The 15,234-nt window shown below is 40.2% G+C and overlaps 1 protein-coding gene across 1 annotated transcript in view; it reads right to left on the bottom strand.

Moving 5' to 3' along the window:
- HYDIN (HYDIN axonemal central pair apparatus protein) overlaps nucleotides 1-15,234 on the bottom strand; it is a 329,140-nt gene that overhangs the window by 191,072 nt on the left and 122,834 nt on the right. The window contains exons 12-13 of the mRNA XM_081108072.1: nucleotides 10,636-10,859; nucleotides 4,615-4,682 (exon numbers count right to left, since the gene is read on the bottom strand). Of these exons, the coding sequence (XP_080964198.1) occupies nucleotides 4,615-4,682; nucleotides 10,636-10,859 (292 nt within the window). The remainder of the gene's footprint in view (nucleotides 1-4,614; nucleotides 4,683-10,635; nucleotides 10,860-15,234) is intronic.

Genomic DNA, 15,234 nt, shown 5'->3' with positions numbered 1-15,234 from the left:
TTTGACAAACATCATAGATCTCATAATAGAAGAGATAAGGTCGCCTCTGAGCAAGAGCTGATGGGAAAAAATTTCCTCGGTAGCTGGATATCACATTCCAGAAAAATTGTGCAGTGAATCATGGGTTTAAATCACACTCCAGTAAACCTTTCAAATAAAAGATGATATATTTAAGAATATGTTCCTGTAATTGTCTGTAAATTCTTTAGATGGATTTGAGCCTCCCTATATAGAAAGGCTGCTGCCATAAATGTGACTAAGAAATTATACACTATAACTTTCCTCCCTGGGGAACAGCAGCCTCACACAGAAGAGTTATAAAGAATCTTATAGTGCACTAACCATTTGATTTAAAATGTCATGATCCACAATTCTTGGGAAATGTACAGCATAAACACAGTATTACCTCTCTCGAATTGGCCAAGCTCTCTGAGGCTCTTGGAATTCTTTAGGGAAGAGTGTTACTTTTAGTTCTAATGTCCATCAGATCAGGTTAATTTCCTCTGGAACTCATCGACTATTAAACTAGAAAATCCAGGAAATTACAAGTCTTTTATCAGTCTGAATCAAGCCTGCTTCATGCAGACATAACTAAATATTGTCAAGAACCAACTCATCTATAAGGTCTAGAAGCCATCCCTAAAAATTCACCCTCAGGACTTCTCTCGTCTTTCAATGAGTATCTGAAAAAATATACCAACAGTCTTCTTTAGGGGCTTCACTGACCCTGGGGTTACCTATAAGGCAGACCTTTGGGTGAAAAGATGCCCAAAGAAACTGAATTATTGGCTGAAGCCTTGCAGAAAACACTTTTACTGGAGATCTCAAATGGTAGTTTGCTCATAAAACTTCTAGAAATGGTTGACCTACAGAAATAGATGGCCATTCCAAGCTCCTCAAAACAAGCAGTGTTTACATGAAGTGGAAAGATTCTGCCCAAGCCTAGTGGAACAAGATTTTGCTAGGTGCCTGACACTTTCCTTTGCCTACTTTGTTCTTTATCATCTGGTCATATTATTCTCTATTGACTATCTTCAAGTTATGTAATTCTGATATTCCTTGTTATGTCTCTCTTACTGTTAATGATAACTTGCTTGGGTGCGGGCTTTGCTTGTGTTTATTATGACCTCTTCTGCCAACCTTCCTAAGATCATTACAAGGAAGTGTTGCCCTTGACTCCCTACTCTACACCCTCAGAAAGTCAATTTAAATAATTGAGTAAAATACTGACAGTCCAAATTGTCCAATTGTCAAGTATACTGAGTGCCTGGAGCCTTCCACACTCCTTATTCTCAATCCAACACATTCTTGTGCCTCCTGAAAAATAGTGGCTTTACAGATACCCCCTCCTTCCCCTTTTGGCTGATCACCTGGCACATCAGTGGTTACTTGGTCCATTTTATTCTCTGACTATTCTGAGGATTTATTGAAACCTCCATGTTCCTTCAGGGGCAATTGCCACCCAATTCTATCATCTGACACTCATGCTATTGTAGCTTCAGCCAGCCTAATTAATTATTAGATATGTCATCTGACATCTAATCCTATCATCAAAATATTTATTGCTATCTTCAAACATGTTAGATACTAACCTACTTTAGAGTATCTAGACCAGGGGTGGGCAAACTTTTTGACTTGAGGGCCACAATGGGTTCTTAAACTGGACCAGAGGGCCGGAACAAAAGCATGGATGGAGTGTTTGCGTGAACTAATATAAATTCAAAGTAAACATCATTACATAAAAGGGTACGGTCTTTTTTTTTTTTTTTAGTTTTATTCATTTCAAACGGGCCGGATCCGGCCCGCAGGCCGTAGTTTGCCCACGGCTGATCTAAACCATAACATATGGTATTTCCTAACATCATTAACCCAGTAGATCCTCATGTCAGTCAAATCTACATCTTCATCTCTCACAATAACCTATACCAGACACCTTTTCAGGAATGGAATGGGCCTTAGTGCCAATATGGGGACAATATTACCAACTTTCATTAGCTTCATGCACTCCCAAGCCCTACAACAGTCCCTGCAAACCTTGCTTAACTCCACATGATAAGTCTGCCATCCTGAAATAACTAAAAAAATTCCTCCAATTCCTGGAACAGTTAATTTTTGCTCCTGTAACAGTTAATTTCTCTTTTGCATCTGGAACTATATGTATCCTTGTTGGTCTGTTAGTCTCGTGTCAATGACATGCTCAGTTTTATCTGCCTCATCAAAGCCCTACTTGCACATGCAGGATAATAATGAAAAGCTTCCAGTAAATAACTGCCCAGTGGACCGTGTTTCTTTGTGACGGGCGGTCCAACTACCTGGAAAAAATAATAAGACTTTGTGTTGAAGTCATGAGGACTCTAGTTCTAACTTTGGGATTTGAAAATACCACAAAATAATGTTGAAAGGGTATCATAAAATTGTCTCTAACTTTGGCTGTTACCGTGCAAAATCTAGAAGCACAGAAAAGTAGCTTGAATTAACTGACCCAAGTGGTTTGGGAAACCAAGTAGCCCTAGATCTCCTGTTGGCAAGCAAAAATGCTTATGTTTTTGTTAAATTCCCTGCCACACTAGAGAAGACTACGGAGCCCATATTCAAACTAAAAGAAAAGGCAATTTGGATTTTGAAAGGAGACTCAGGAGTGATAGGTTTTCCAATCTCAGACTCGGGAAGCTTGGGTCATGGCTCTGTAGAGTGTCCCAGCCTCTTATCCAGCGGCTGTCTCAGCAACTGGTTCAATAAGATATTACACAAGGAAAGAAAAATCCGCTACTTCCAATCTTCACCTAAGCTCACTATCAAAACTTGTAGCTCGACCAAGTCTGAGAAACAGCTGTTGGCCTATCATTAGGACAGCATTTTCATCCACACCGCAGAGGTGAGCGATAGAGCAGCCTGGACCATGAATCGGTGGGAAGTTTCCTGAACTAACTGATTTGAGGTGCTTGTTTGTACTCTGTGCTCTCCCTCCTTGAGGGCCATCTGATGTCGGGCACATCTCCCAAATGCCCTTGGGCTGGACTCCGTCTTGAAATGCCTGTGGAAGGATAGGCTGCCGTCATGCATCAGTTGCCCAGACCTCCCTGTGGCCGCCATCTGAGCTGTTTGAAGGATGACTGCGTAGGTCTTGGGACACTCATTCACTTCCTATTGTGCAGCCGTCACAGGCACCCTTGAGAGAGGATGCCTTTCTTACTTGGCCACCAGATGATTTTCAAGTTGTAGGTCATTTTTATTTCCTTCAAAAGAGTCTATCACTCACACATGCCCTACAATTTCGTAAGAATCTCTCCAGCCATTTTCATATTCTATAGTAACAAACAGATAGTCAACTTCATGTATATAGATTTTCCTATGGTATGTATCTTACCCAATATAATGCAGACGGGGGGTGGGGTGGGGGGGGCACTGTATAAATAAATACATTCTGTATAAATAAAACTGTCAGACCCCCAAATGTTAAAGCAATTGATAAAGGCATCTAGTCAGCCTTTTCTAAAGAGCTGTTTCTCCCAAGTAGACACAAAAGAACTGAAAGCCAAAGTTGGAGATGATAGAACAAAATGGAAAGGTTTGTGGAGCATGGCTTTAGACCAGGGGTTTTCAACCTTGTTAAAAATTAGCATCTCCTAAAAAGAACCAATGTGATAAATTAATTTTAAATCAAATAAATTATATTTAATTAATATGATTTAAATCCTATTTAATTTCTCCCTAATGAAGAAATTAAATAGAATTTAAATCATATTAAATTCTCCCCAATGAATTAAATACCAAGGGACAAGATTCTGTTGGGGAGGGTTGAACTCTGGAGGACCACAAACCATTGTTATATTTAAGTTTTGTTTCAACCTCCAAGAACCCATTTCTGCCTCTTTGGGTGCAATATCACTTGTGTGACAGTACATGATTTAAGCGCACCTCAACTGAAATGCTAATTTCTGCTGTGTGACTTTAGGAAGTTATTTAAACATTCAATGCTCAGTTCTTCCATCTCTAAAATGGGGATCTTAAACAGTACCTCCCCATAGGGTTGCTAAAAGGTTTAAACCTAGTACTGCATGTAATGCACTTAGCAGTGACTGGAATATATAGAAAGAACCAATAAATAGGAATTTTTGCTGTTATCATTTTTATTATTGGGGAAGCTGAGGTGGGAGAAAATGACTTAGAGAAGCAACTGGGTGAGAAGAGAACACAGAAATCCAGAAGAGTCTTCAATGTGGAATCGACCCACCACTGAGTTCACTTTGAACTTGAGAGCATCTCTGGGAGAAGGTAGCCGTGTGGCAGACTGGCAGATCAGAATCTGCACATAAACAGAATGTCCGTAAAGTTCAGATGGTGGAGAGAAGCAGAAGGCCTTCCACTGTTCCCTGCTGGAAGAGGGGGGTGGCCGTGGCCTGACAACTGTTAGTGCCCGGGACGCAGTTCCAACTTTCACATGGAAACGGGGAAATGGCACTGAAATGCCACTTCTGCAGAAGAACAATTCTAGATCCTCGCAGTTTCTACCCATAAAAAAAATGGTAAGAAAGACTCTTTGCAAACCTTTATCCTCCCCAGTAGAGAAAAGTAATTCTTCTCTGTTTCTAAATTAAAACGAAAAATACTCACCAAAGGAAACATCCCCAAAGTGCAGAGCAGGGACATTAAAGTGGAAGGTGGGTCCGATGACACAGCCTCTGGAGCAGGAGCACAGGGAGGGGAGGGGGAGAGAACCCAGTGAGCGCAGGGTTCAATCAGCAACCTCGAAAAGGTCAACTGAAACCCCAGCTGGCATTAAATCAATGGTCGAATCTAGGGTTTAAGAAAACGAAGAGCTGCTGGTCTAACACAGCGGCTAACTCAGGCAGGAAAGGAAAAGCATAGGTTTAATCATCTGAGGAACATCAAAGCCTTTCAATACCACCAGGACTCCTTGTCCCACACTTTTATAAAACTGTCTGAGGCCAGTTCCTCCCATTCACTGGCTGTGAGCTTGGCTAGTCACTACCTCTACAGGCTTTCGTTTCGTTTCCTCAGGCATAAAGGGGAGGACTGGATTGGTGACTTTGAAAGGACTCTTTACCCTAAATGTTGGTCTATTTCTCTCTCAGTGCAAGGCCTCATGACCAGCGTTGGTCGGTGGTTGAGCATCGACCTATGAACCAGGAGGTCACGGTTCAATCCTGGTCTGGTCAGATGCCCAGGTTGTGGGCTCGATCCCCAATGGGGGGCATGCAGAAGACAGCCGATCCATGATTCTCTCTCATCATTGATGTTTCTATCTCTCTCTTCCTCTCCCTTTCTCTTTGGAATCAATAAAAAATATTTTAAAAATAATAAAATAAAATGAAATAAACACAGGTATACTTCAGAGATATTGCGAGTTTGGTTCCATACCACCATAATAAAGCAAGTATCACAATAAAGTGAGTTGTAATCTTTTTGCTGGTTCGGGGGGTGGGGTGTGTCTTGCTTTTTATTTGTAAAAAAACAAAAAACAAACCAACAACCCGCAACATCTGTGAAGCGCAATAAAGCAAAGTGCAATACAATGAGATATGTCTGTAATAGATTCTACAGCTTCTAGTGTGCCAGGCGTTTAATGTTAGACACGCAGATACCAGCCAACGCCTAAGCATCAATCTCCTTATTCACCCAGCTCCAGACACTGGTGATGCAGGTGTGGCTCACCATGCTGAGTGCATTGGTGCCCTGGCAACACTGGCTGCTACAGAGCTGACCATAACATGGTGAGAGGCTGCAAGTGTGGGAGGAGCCATGACAGCAAAGACTCAATGCAGCAAGTCTCCATTCAAAAAGCCTTCCTCAGGACCATGATAATGACATGTGGTTTCAAAAGAAATGGCTGGTACGCAGCAAGGAATTAGGATCTAGCTGAGAAGGAAGTCAAACCAGCCTATGGATTAAACTCTTGACTTGTAAAAGAATTTTCTTCAGGGGGGCGGAGGGGGGCAAAATAACAGATCAAAAGGGTCTGAAAGGCACAAAGGGCTAAAGAAAGTAAGAAAGAAGCTTACAAATTTGCACAGAGCAGTCATATAATCAGTGAAGTAGAGAGAACCAGAGTTAAATCGCATTTGTTCAAAAACACACACAACTAGGGAATTGTGGCTGAGTACCATCTGGACTTAGATATGGTCACATTCATTCTAACAGGGATTCTGAATATCAGGACAGTCTCTGCCAAGATTGTGCCCTCCATCACTGCAGTGGTCTGGTAAAATTATAAAAACTAAGAGTTAGAATGACTGAATTACTATGACATGTTAAGTTAAATATTTTGAAGACAAAATATATCTGTGCTGTGGTTAAAACTTCATAAAATTACATATATAAATATTTGAAGGAAGAATACTGTGCATGAGTAATTTTTTAAAATCACATTAATTTTGCAGCGTTGTTTATCCAGCTACTTAAAAAACTGTATCATGTAGTTGAAGAATCAATAGAACAGCAAAAGCCCTTCAACTTTGTTCTTATTTTTTCAAAATTGTTTTTAGCTATTCTGGGTCTCTTGTATTTCTATATGATTTTAAGGATCAGCTTGCCAATTAATGCAAAAAAGGCAGCTGGGATATTTGCTAGGGATCATCTTGAATCTACACATCATTTGGGAAGGTATTGCCATATGAAGTCTCCCAACCCATGAACATAGACATCTTTTCATTTATTTAGGTCTTGTTTTGTAGTTTTCAATGTACAAATCTTGCACTTTTTTGGTTAAATGTATTTTATTGTTTTTGAACCTATTATAAATGGAATTTTCATAACTTAATTTATGAATTTTCATTATTATTGCCTAGAAATACAATTGACTTTTAAAAAATGTATTTTATTGATTTCAGAGAGGAAGGGAGAAGGAGAGAGAGAGAGATAGAAACATCAATGATGAGAGAGAATCACTGATAGGCTGCCTCCTGCATCTCCCACAGGGGGATTGAGCCCACAACCCAGGCACATGCCCCTGACTGGAATCGAACCTGGGACCCTTCAGTCCACAGGCCGATGCTCTATCCACTGAGCCAAACTAGGTCAGGCATAATTGATTTCTGTATGTTGATCCTATACCTTGCAGTTTTTCTGAACTCATTTATTAGTTCTTTATGAGTGTGTGAGTGTGTGTGTGTGTGTGTGTGTGTGTATTCCTTAAGATTCTTTACATACAACATCACATCATCTGCAAACAGAGACAGTTTTACTTTTCCTTTCTAATCTGAATGCTTTTTATTTCTTTTCCTCAACTACTTGCCTGGGACAGAAACTCTAGTACAATGTCGAATAGAAGTGGCAATGCAGACCTCCTTGTTGACCTCTCACTGACCTTAGTGAGAAAGCAGTCTGTCTCTCACCATTAAGCATAAAGTTAAATGTGAGTCTTTCATAGGTATTCCTTATCATGTTGAGGGAGTTCCTTGCTATCCCTGGTTTGTTGAGGTGCGTTGTTTTTGTTTATCTTTTTAAATCACGAAAGTGTGCTTAGTTTCGGTGGGTGCTTTTTCTATGTTTATTGGGATGATCATATGGTTTAGGGCCTTTATTCTACTAATATGTTGTATAACAATAATTTCCCTATGTTGAGCCAAATTTGCATTCCTGTGATAGATTCTACTTGGTCATTGTGTATAATCCTTTCTATACGTTGCTGCTTTGATTTGGTTTGCTAGTGTTTTGTTAATTTTTGTATCTATATTTATAAAAGTCTTCAGTTTCTTGTGATACTTTTCTCTGATTTGGGTATAGGGAAATACTGGCCTCAGAAAAATGAGTTGGAAAGTGTTCACACCTCTTCTATTTTGGGGGGAAGCAATAATTTGTGGAGAATTGATGTTAATTCTTCATTAAACACTCAGTAGAATTCTCCTGTAAAGCCATCTGTTCCTGGGTTGTGTGTGTGTGTGTGTGTGTGTGTGTGTGTGTGTGTCAGGGTGCAGTGGGGGTGGAAGTGGTTCTATTTCAATCTCCCTAAACTATTATAGGTTTATTCATATTTTCTATTTATTTTGAATTAGTTTTGATACTTTGTGTCCTTCTAGGAACATGCCAATTTCATCCAGATTCTTTAATTTGTTGGCATACAACTGTTCATAAAATTCCCTAATAATTATTTTCATTTCTGTAAGGTTGGTAATAATGCCCCTTCTTTAACTTCTGATTTTAGTACTTTGAGGTTTTTCTTAATTTTTTTCTTAGTCAGTTTCATTAAAGTTTATCAATTTGTTGATCTTTTCAAAAAACCAACTTTCACTTTCATTAATTTTCTCTATTGTTTTGCTCATTTTCATTCTAATCTTTATTATTTCCTTCCTTGTACTTGTTTTTAATTTATTTGCCTCTTCTTTTTCAAGTTTTTAAGGCAGATATTTATATTATTGATTTAAAATATTTTTTCTTTTTAAATATAAGCATTTAACAGCTATCAATTTCTTATAAACACGACTTTCACTACATCTCAAAAGTCTTAACATCTTCTGTTTTGTTTACATTTATCTCAAAACATTTTAAAATTTCTGTTGTGATTTCTTCTTTGACCCATTGGTGATGTTTCATTTTCACATATTGGTGAATTCTCTACATTTCCTTCTATTTTTAATTTTTAATTTCATTTCTTTGTGGTTGAAAACACATTTGTATGACTTAAATCACTTAAAATGTATTGAGACTTGTTTGATGGCTTAACATATTGTCTATCCTGGAAAATGTTCCAAGTGCACTTGCTGGGTGGAGTGTTCTGTACGTGTCTGTTAGCTCTAGTTGGTTTACTAGGATATATTGTTCAACTCTTATTTCCTTTATGGTCTCCTGCCCAGTTGTTCTATCAATTATTCAAAGTGAGGTACTGACATTTCCAACTATTATTGTTGAATTACCTATTCCTCCCTTTAGTTCTGTCAGCTTATGCTTCATGTACCCTGGGGCTCTGCTGTTAGGTGCACTTACATTTATAATTGTTATATCTTCTTGATGAATTTACTTTTATTTTTGTAAAATGTCCTATTTTGTCTCAAGTAACAATTTTTGTTTTAAAGACTATTTTTGCCTGCTATTAGTATAGAAATTCCAGGTGTGTTTATTTTTGTCTTGTTTTGTTTGTTACTGTTTGCATGGTCTATCTTTTTCCATCCTTTTAGTTTTAATCTATTCATACTTTCAGCTCTAAAATATGTCTCTTATAGATAGCATACAGTTGGGTCATGTTTTTTTTTGTGTGTGTGTGTGTGTTTTTAAATCCACCCTGTTAATCTCTACATTTTAATTGAGGTATTTAATATATTTGCATTTAATGTAATCACTGATAATGATTTGTGTCTTCCATTTTACTATTTATTCTCTATATCAGTGGTTCTCAACCTTGGCTGCACATTAGAATCACCTGGGAATCTTTTTAAAATCCTGATTTCTGGGCCTCATCCTCCAGCAATTCTGTTTCTTTGTTACTAATGTTGTGGCCCCACCCCATAACAAAGAAACAGAATTTCCGGAGGATGAGGCCCAGAAATCAGGATTTTAAAAAGATTCCCAGATGATTCTAATGTGCAGCCAAGGTTGAGAACCACTGCTCTATATGTTTTAATGTCTTTTTTCGTTCCTCTATTTCTCCATTATTGTCTTCCTTTGTATTAAATGGATATTATCTAGTGCAGTCACATTCTGAGGTACTGGGTGGGTGGACTTCAACATATGAATTTTGGGAGGATGCAATTCACCCAATAACAGGGATACTTAGGTGGAAAAGTGACCTAAGAAGTAATGGTAATGACTTTTGAGCTGATCCTGAGATTCTATATTTCTAGTAGATATCCTACAATCAATAAGTTCCCCTTATGATCCTTCAGGCCATATGTGTCTGTCTCTTTTCTATGTTATCTTCAGACCCCGAGGGAGACCTCAGCCATAGGTGGAGGGAGGTCCTGCTAGCAGTAACCATAAGGAGAGAGACCGCCATGGCAATTAACAACCTATTACATTGGGAATCCAAATGGAATCTGCAATGTGTTCTGAAAATATTATCTTTCTAAGTACCGGGAACCCAAGTTATAGATCTTCCCAATGGGTTGGTCACAGAGAACTTCTTTTTAAAGCCCAAGGACAAACTCTGCTATTAATGACTTTCAATTATCACAAGCAGCTGGAGAAGCCATCAGTAGACTTCTGGCACAAAAGCTGCAAATGTCTAGCCTTGACTGACAGACACTGTAAGTAGGCTCTTTTACTACCTGCAGGCATTAGAGATGAGAGCATTTAAAGAATGTCCTTAAAACAAAAACAGAAGACGAAGACTTAGTGAAACTGTGATAATAAAGAGATGATTTTTCCCTAAACAACCTAAAACAGAGAGAGAGTAACAAGAAACTATTTAATAATGGATTCAGTCCTTGTTTTAAAAGGTTATAGCGTATGGAAGAAAAAAACTAGCTGGATAACAAAGCAGCATCTGTATCCGTGTTGCAATCCTAAGCTACACATGGTTAGTAGGGAAACATGGGTGGAAATTTAAAATACCCCATTCCGTTGATGTATTCATATCACAAAGACAGTTATTGATGTCTAAGATGATCTAGTTACGAAGTTTAAGAAGGCAGTAGGTAAAAACTTCAGCTAGCTACCACAGTAATTACAGATAGGTCTTACCTAATAGTCAGTTTCACGGGCTCAGGTGACCCATTGACACTGACCAGGAACTTTTCTTCGAAGTGCCCCAGAATGGACGAGCAGAAGGAAATCTGGACAGCCTGGACCCCGCTTGGCTGGATGATGCCTTCCTTGGGGCTGAAAACAAAGCAGGCCCCCAAAGCTGAAGTCGGGGAGATCACGTTGAAGAGGGCGTCGATGCTGCCTTTGTTGGAGAGTATTGCCTATACCGATAAAAAAAGCAAGAATGAAAAGGTAGACAACGGGCCTCGGATTTACTTTCACGTCAGCATGCGGCTGTATTATTTAATACCAACACAGAGACAGACAGTGGCGTGAATTAGAACCACGGGGAAACTCCCGGGGAGAAATGAACAGTCTTCTCTCTTGAATGTTTGAAAATAAGAGTCCCAAACCAGGAAGTAATTTTGTGTTTTTGTCTCATCTTTAAAATAGAGTTGGTCATATGTCTAATACTCATGCTAGAAAGACTGATCACAATCGCATCTACTCAAGAGCCTTAAAATACTATTTTGGGGTACTCTCTATAAAGTAACCAAGGGAAGATAGGTTTTTCTTTCATATGCACGAGGAGGCTGAGAGGAAGTGGCATACAGGAAAATAAAAAGCAAGTCAGAATAGGGGCGCAAGAACTACCTAAGCCTATGTTTATAATGTAGCTTGATAAATATAAATATGACCTCATTGTGGATTCCAGATTGCAAGGATTCTCTTCCTTGGGGTATTATATTTCACCCTATTGGGATATTTTCATCTCAAACTCCACTGGGTATACCTATGCAAGCCATCGTTTTACTACAGGAACGTTTTCTATAGACGAGTGTTCTGGAACCAGGTCATTACCCATATTTGAATGCACCCTAGGTACGTATCAAAATCTCATGCTTGGCAATCAGAGTCCTCCTCAGCTGGCTCAGTCTACCACTCCTGCTCCCTCCCACAATTCCTGTCCATGAACCTGTACTGCGGCCACACACTTCTATTCCTGAGCTTCCAAGATACAATCTCTTCCTTGCCAATGCTTACACCTGAACGTGTGAACAACACATTCTCTCAGTGTATGTAGGAGCGGCCCTCAACCTACACTGAAGCCATTGGCGGGATAAGAGCACAGAGCATCCTGAAGACCATTCAGAAAGGGATGTGGAACCTACATTCCATGCCAGGAAGCTAGAAGCCAAGGGAGGAGAATTTCCAGAAAGGGTTGATGGACGTTCAGGAGAATAAGCTCTGAGGAAATGTTACAGATTTTGTATTTTTACTTAGAGGTCATCACTTCCCCCGACGAAGAGAGGATGCCAGTGGAATATGATTGCAGAATCCAGAGTCCAAATGTTTGGGGGCCGGGGGGTGAGTGGGTGCAGATGAAATAGTGGTTGACTATTCTGGATTCTGTTTAGAGAAGATTAATGGTGAAAAGTGAGAATGGAGGTGGCAAAGCTATGAGAAGGTATGGTAGAGAAGACCTAGTATCTATAATAATAAAAGCGTAATATGCTAATTAGACCAGACAGCCGAACGACCTTCCAGGGGACCTTACGAATGAAGCCGCGGCTGTGAGGGCCGAGCCCCTTGCATAAATTTTGTGCATCGGGCCTCTAGTATTTGTAATAAATGAGATATACATACTCGGTGCCTGGCTTCCGTGTTTGTTGTTGTAATAGACGAAGAGGGCTAGCTAACCAAGAGAACGGGGTCTGGTGGATATGGGGCCCACCAGTTCAGTTTGCTTCAGGAGAAGCAGAGAATAAGGAACCAAGAGCTAGGACAGAGTAAGGGGCTCTTGCAGAGGAAGACAGCCACTCTGCCAAGAGCAGACAGGCAATGTAACACAACAGACATGCAACTAATTGCTACTTGATATGTTATTCATCTTTCTACATTTATGTTCCAACTCCCTCTCTCTGTTTCAAGTTCCCTGGTCATAGGAATCATGCTTCACCCTTCATTCCTTTGAGAGAGACCATGTAGAAAAGTGATTATGACCAGGGACTCAGAAGCCAAATCCCTGGGTTCAAATCTCAGCTCTGCCACTGACTGACTAGCTGTGTGGCCCAGGGTAGCATGCTCTGCTTCTCCGAGTCCGAGTTCCCCATCCATCAAATGTAAACACTACTAACTTCTCAGATTGCTGCGAAGATGAAGTTGGTTAATTGATGTGACCTTTAGAATAGTGCCTGGCAAGGAAGGCTTCAATGACAGTGACTCCTATCCATTGCCCTGTGCTAACCAGAATGGGTTTGAAGTGTACCTGTTCTGAAGAAGAAACTGGCATGCCCCAGTGGTAACTCCAAGGGGTTAGTGGTACCTCGAAGGACCCTTGTTCTTCTCTCTGAGAAGAGGCACGGATTGTCTTTTTATTTCTTGGTTAACACCAATGTTTTATAAGGTGCCAGCTCCCCCGTTTTCAAGAATGTGCATGTTATTCTCTCCTCCTGACAAAGCAGCACCTACTTATGTGTACAGAATCCGCCGGACTCTTTGGGCCACCAACCTGAGACCTTTTGATTACTGGTGATGCTCCTACCCATGGGGTGCAACTCCTCAGAGCAGAGAAAATGTGTAAGAGAACTTCCCCTTCCATTTGTTTTCCTTCTAATCACACTGGGAAGAGTGTGTACTCTTGGGGTTCTGGCTTATTCTTTATGGATCTGCTAAGCTCAGCAATGACTAAGGGCAATAGATAGTTATTCAAATGTGTCTCGGGGAGGTAACGTAATAAACTGAAAGAGAGATGCAACGAGGCATCAGCATTAAATATGCAGAGTGCGCAAAATATTCTCATGAGAAGCACCTTACCATGCCCTTCCCTGCCAGGGCACAGCTCTCAAAACTGCCCAATGATGTTGTGCCTCATTTAACACGTATTTACCTGGCTGCAGTATGCATTACTGCTCAAACCTGGGAGGGTGAGAAGTGGTGGCCTACGGTACCTTTGTGTTAAATCTGCAAGAAATTATCATTACCTTCGGGGAAACCCTATGCATTTTGCATCAGAACTAAAGGTCCTTTTCCGATGTGGCATCTGTAAGACACAGGCTATAAGATGTAAGGGAAATTCACGCCGGATAAATTACAAACAGAATATCGATTTAGTAAGAACGATTGCGCCTTTTAATTTTCATCCCTAAGTGACCATTTTTTTTCAAAATGCAATACAGGACAATGCAATGTAAGTAGCTGTGCCACTTCTCATTTTATGACAGTCCTGTGACGGATTTCTTTATTTAAATTGGGCTCTTATGTGTACTCCATCTCATCACGACATTAACATCTCTGTTTACCTTGCACATCATCGCATTTAGGCCACAATTACTCTAGTGAATCATGGGGACGAATGACGCTATAGAAAGCTCTCAACGGCAGCCAGGCATTTCCCTCCCATGCGAGGTTAGGCTGGGCTGAGAGCTAAGCAGGCTCTTGGCTGGATTCACATCTGGTGAGAGGTGGAGGCAGAAAAGCCAGCAGGCCTTCTCTTCCCACAGGGCATAGGGCCCTAAAACCCACTGATCACAAACATTCACAAGCTATGTGACCTTGCCAGTTACTTAACAAATGTGGCAGTCAGGTTTGCTGTTCGTGGAACCCATATCCTCTTCTTCTGGTGTTTACAGCCAAACTACATTTCCCAGCCACCCTTGCAGTTATGGCCAGCTAACTGGACATGAACAAAAGTGATACGTGCCTCCAGTCTCCAGTGCTACCTCTTGTAAAAACCCCTCATGTGAAACCCTGCATGTGCTTTCTCCTGCCAGTGTGATGCCTATGAGACTGCAGAGCCACGAGAGGGAAGGAGGCTGGGCTCCTCATTCTCTGATGGAGGATAGTCACCTCCTGATTGGCAAACTTGTTTGGGACTTTATATAAGCAACAGCATAGACTCTTATCTATTCTGAGAGAATATCCATTTTTATATTTGCTTGTCATAGTATCTAACATTAATTACCTTAACAAGCAAAACTCTGGGCCTCAGTGTCCTCGTCTATAAAATGGGTATAGTCACAGTAGCTACTCCATAGGGGGTTTGTGAGGACTAAATGGACAAATGATGCATGCGTGCTCAACACGCATGAAGAGTGATGTTGTAGATAGAATTCACCACCATCTGCCTATTTCTTCTTTGTAAAATAGGTACAATAAAACCTACCTTTCATGGCTTTGTAAGGACTAGAAATGGTACCCTTATATGTTGACATGCACACATAATAACGCATGGAACCTGACACACTAATTAAACCTCAAGCACTCATGAAATAATAACTGCTTTTGTTTTTTACCTCTATCGAAATACAAACATTTCCAATTTGGAATCTTTCTAAAATAAAGTTCCAATGGTTATAGTTTGATACTGTAAAAATGTGTCCTAGATAAAAATTTACGATGAGGTGGCATTGAGTTAACTTTGATCCTTATGAACCCATGAGTACATCTTAACGAAAAAAAAGTATCGTTTTCTATTTATTTGGAAAGACAAAGCAGGGAGGTCTCTTCCAGAAAACCCAATGACTGGTTGCTAAATCATGGATTGGAGGCTGTATCTAGAGAAACGTCTGAGGTGTGAAAACAGCGATCCTCATT

This window comes from Myotis nattereri (assembly GCF_964212035.1).
Source record: "Myotis nattereri genome assembly, chromosome: 15".
Classification (NCBI taxonomy): Eukaryota; Metazoa; Chordata; class Mammalia; order Chiroptera; family Vespertilionidae; genus Myotis; species Myotis nattereri.
This window is presented reverse-complemented; position numbering and strand designations above follow the sequence as displayed.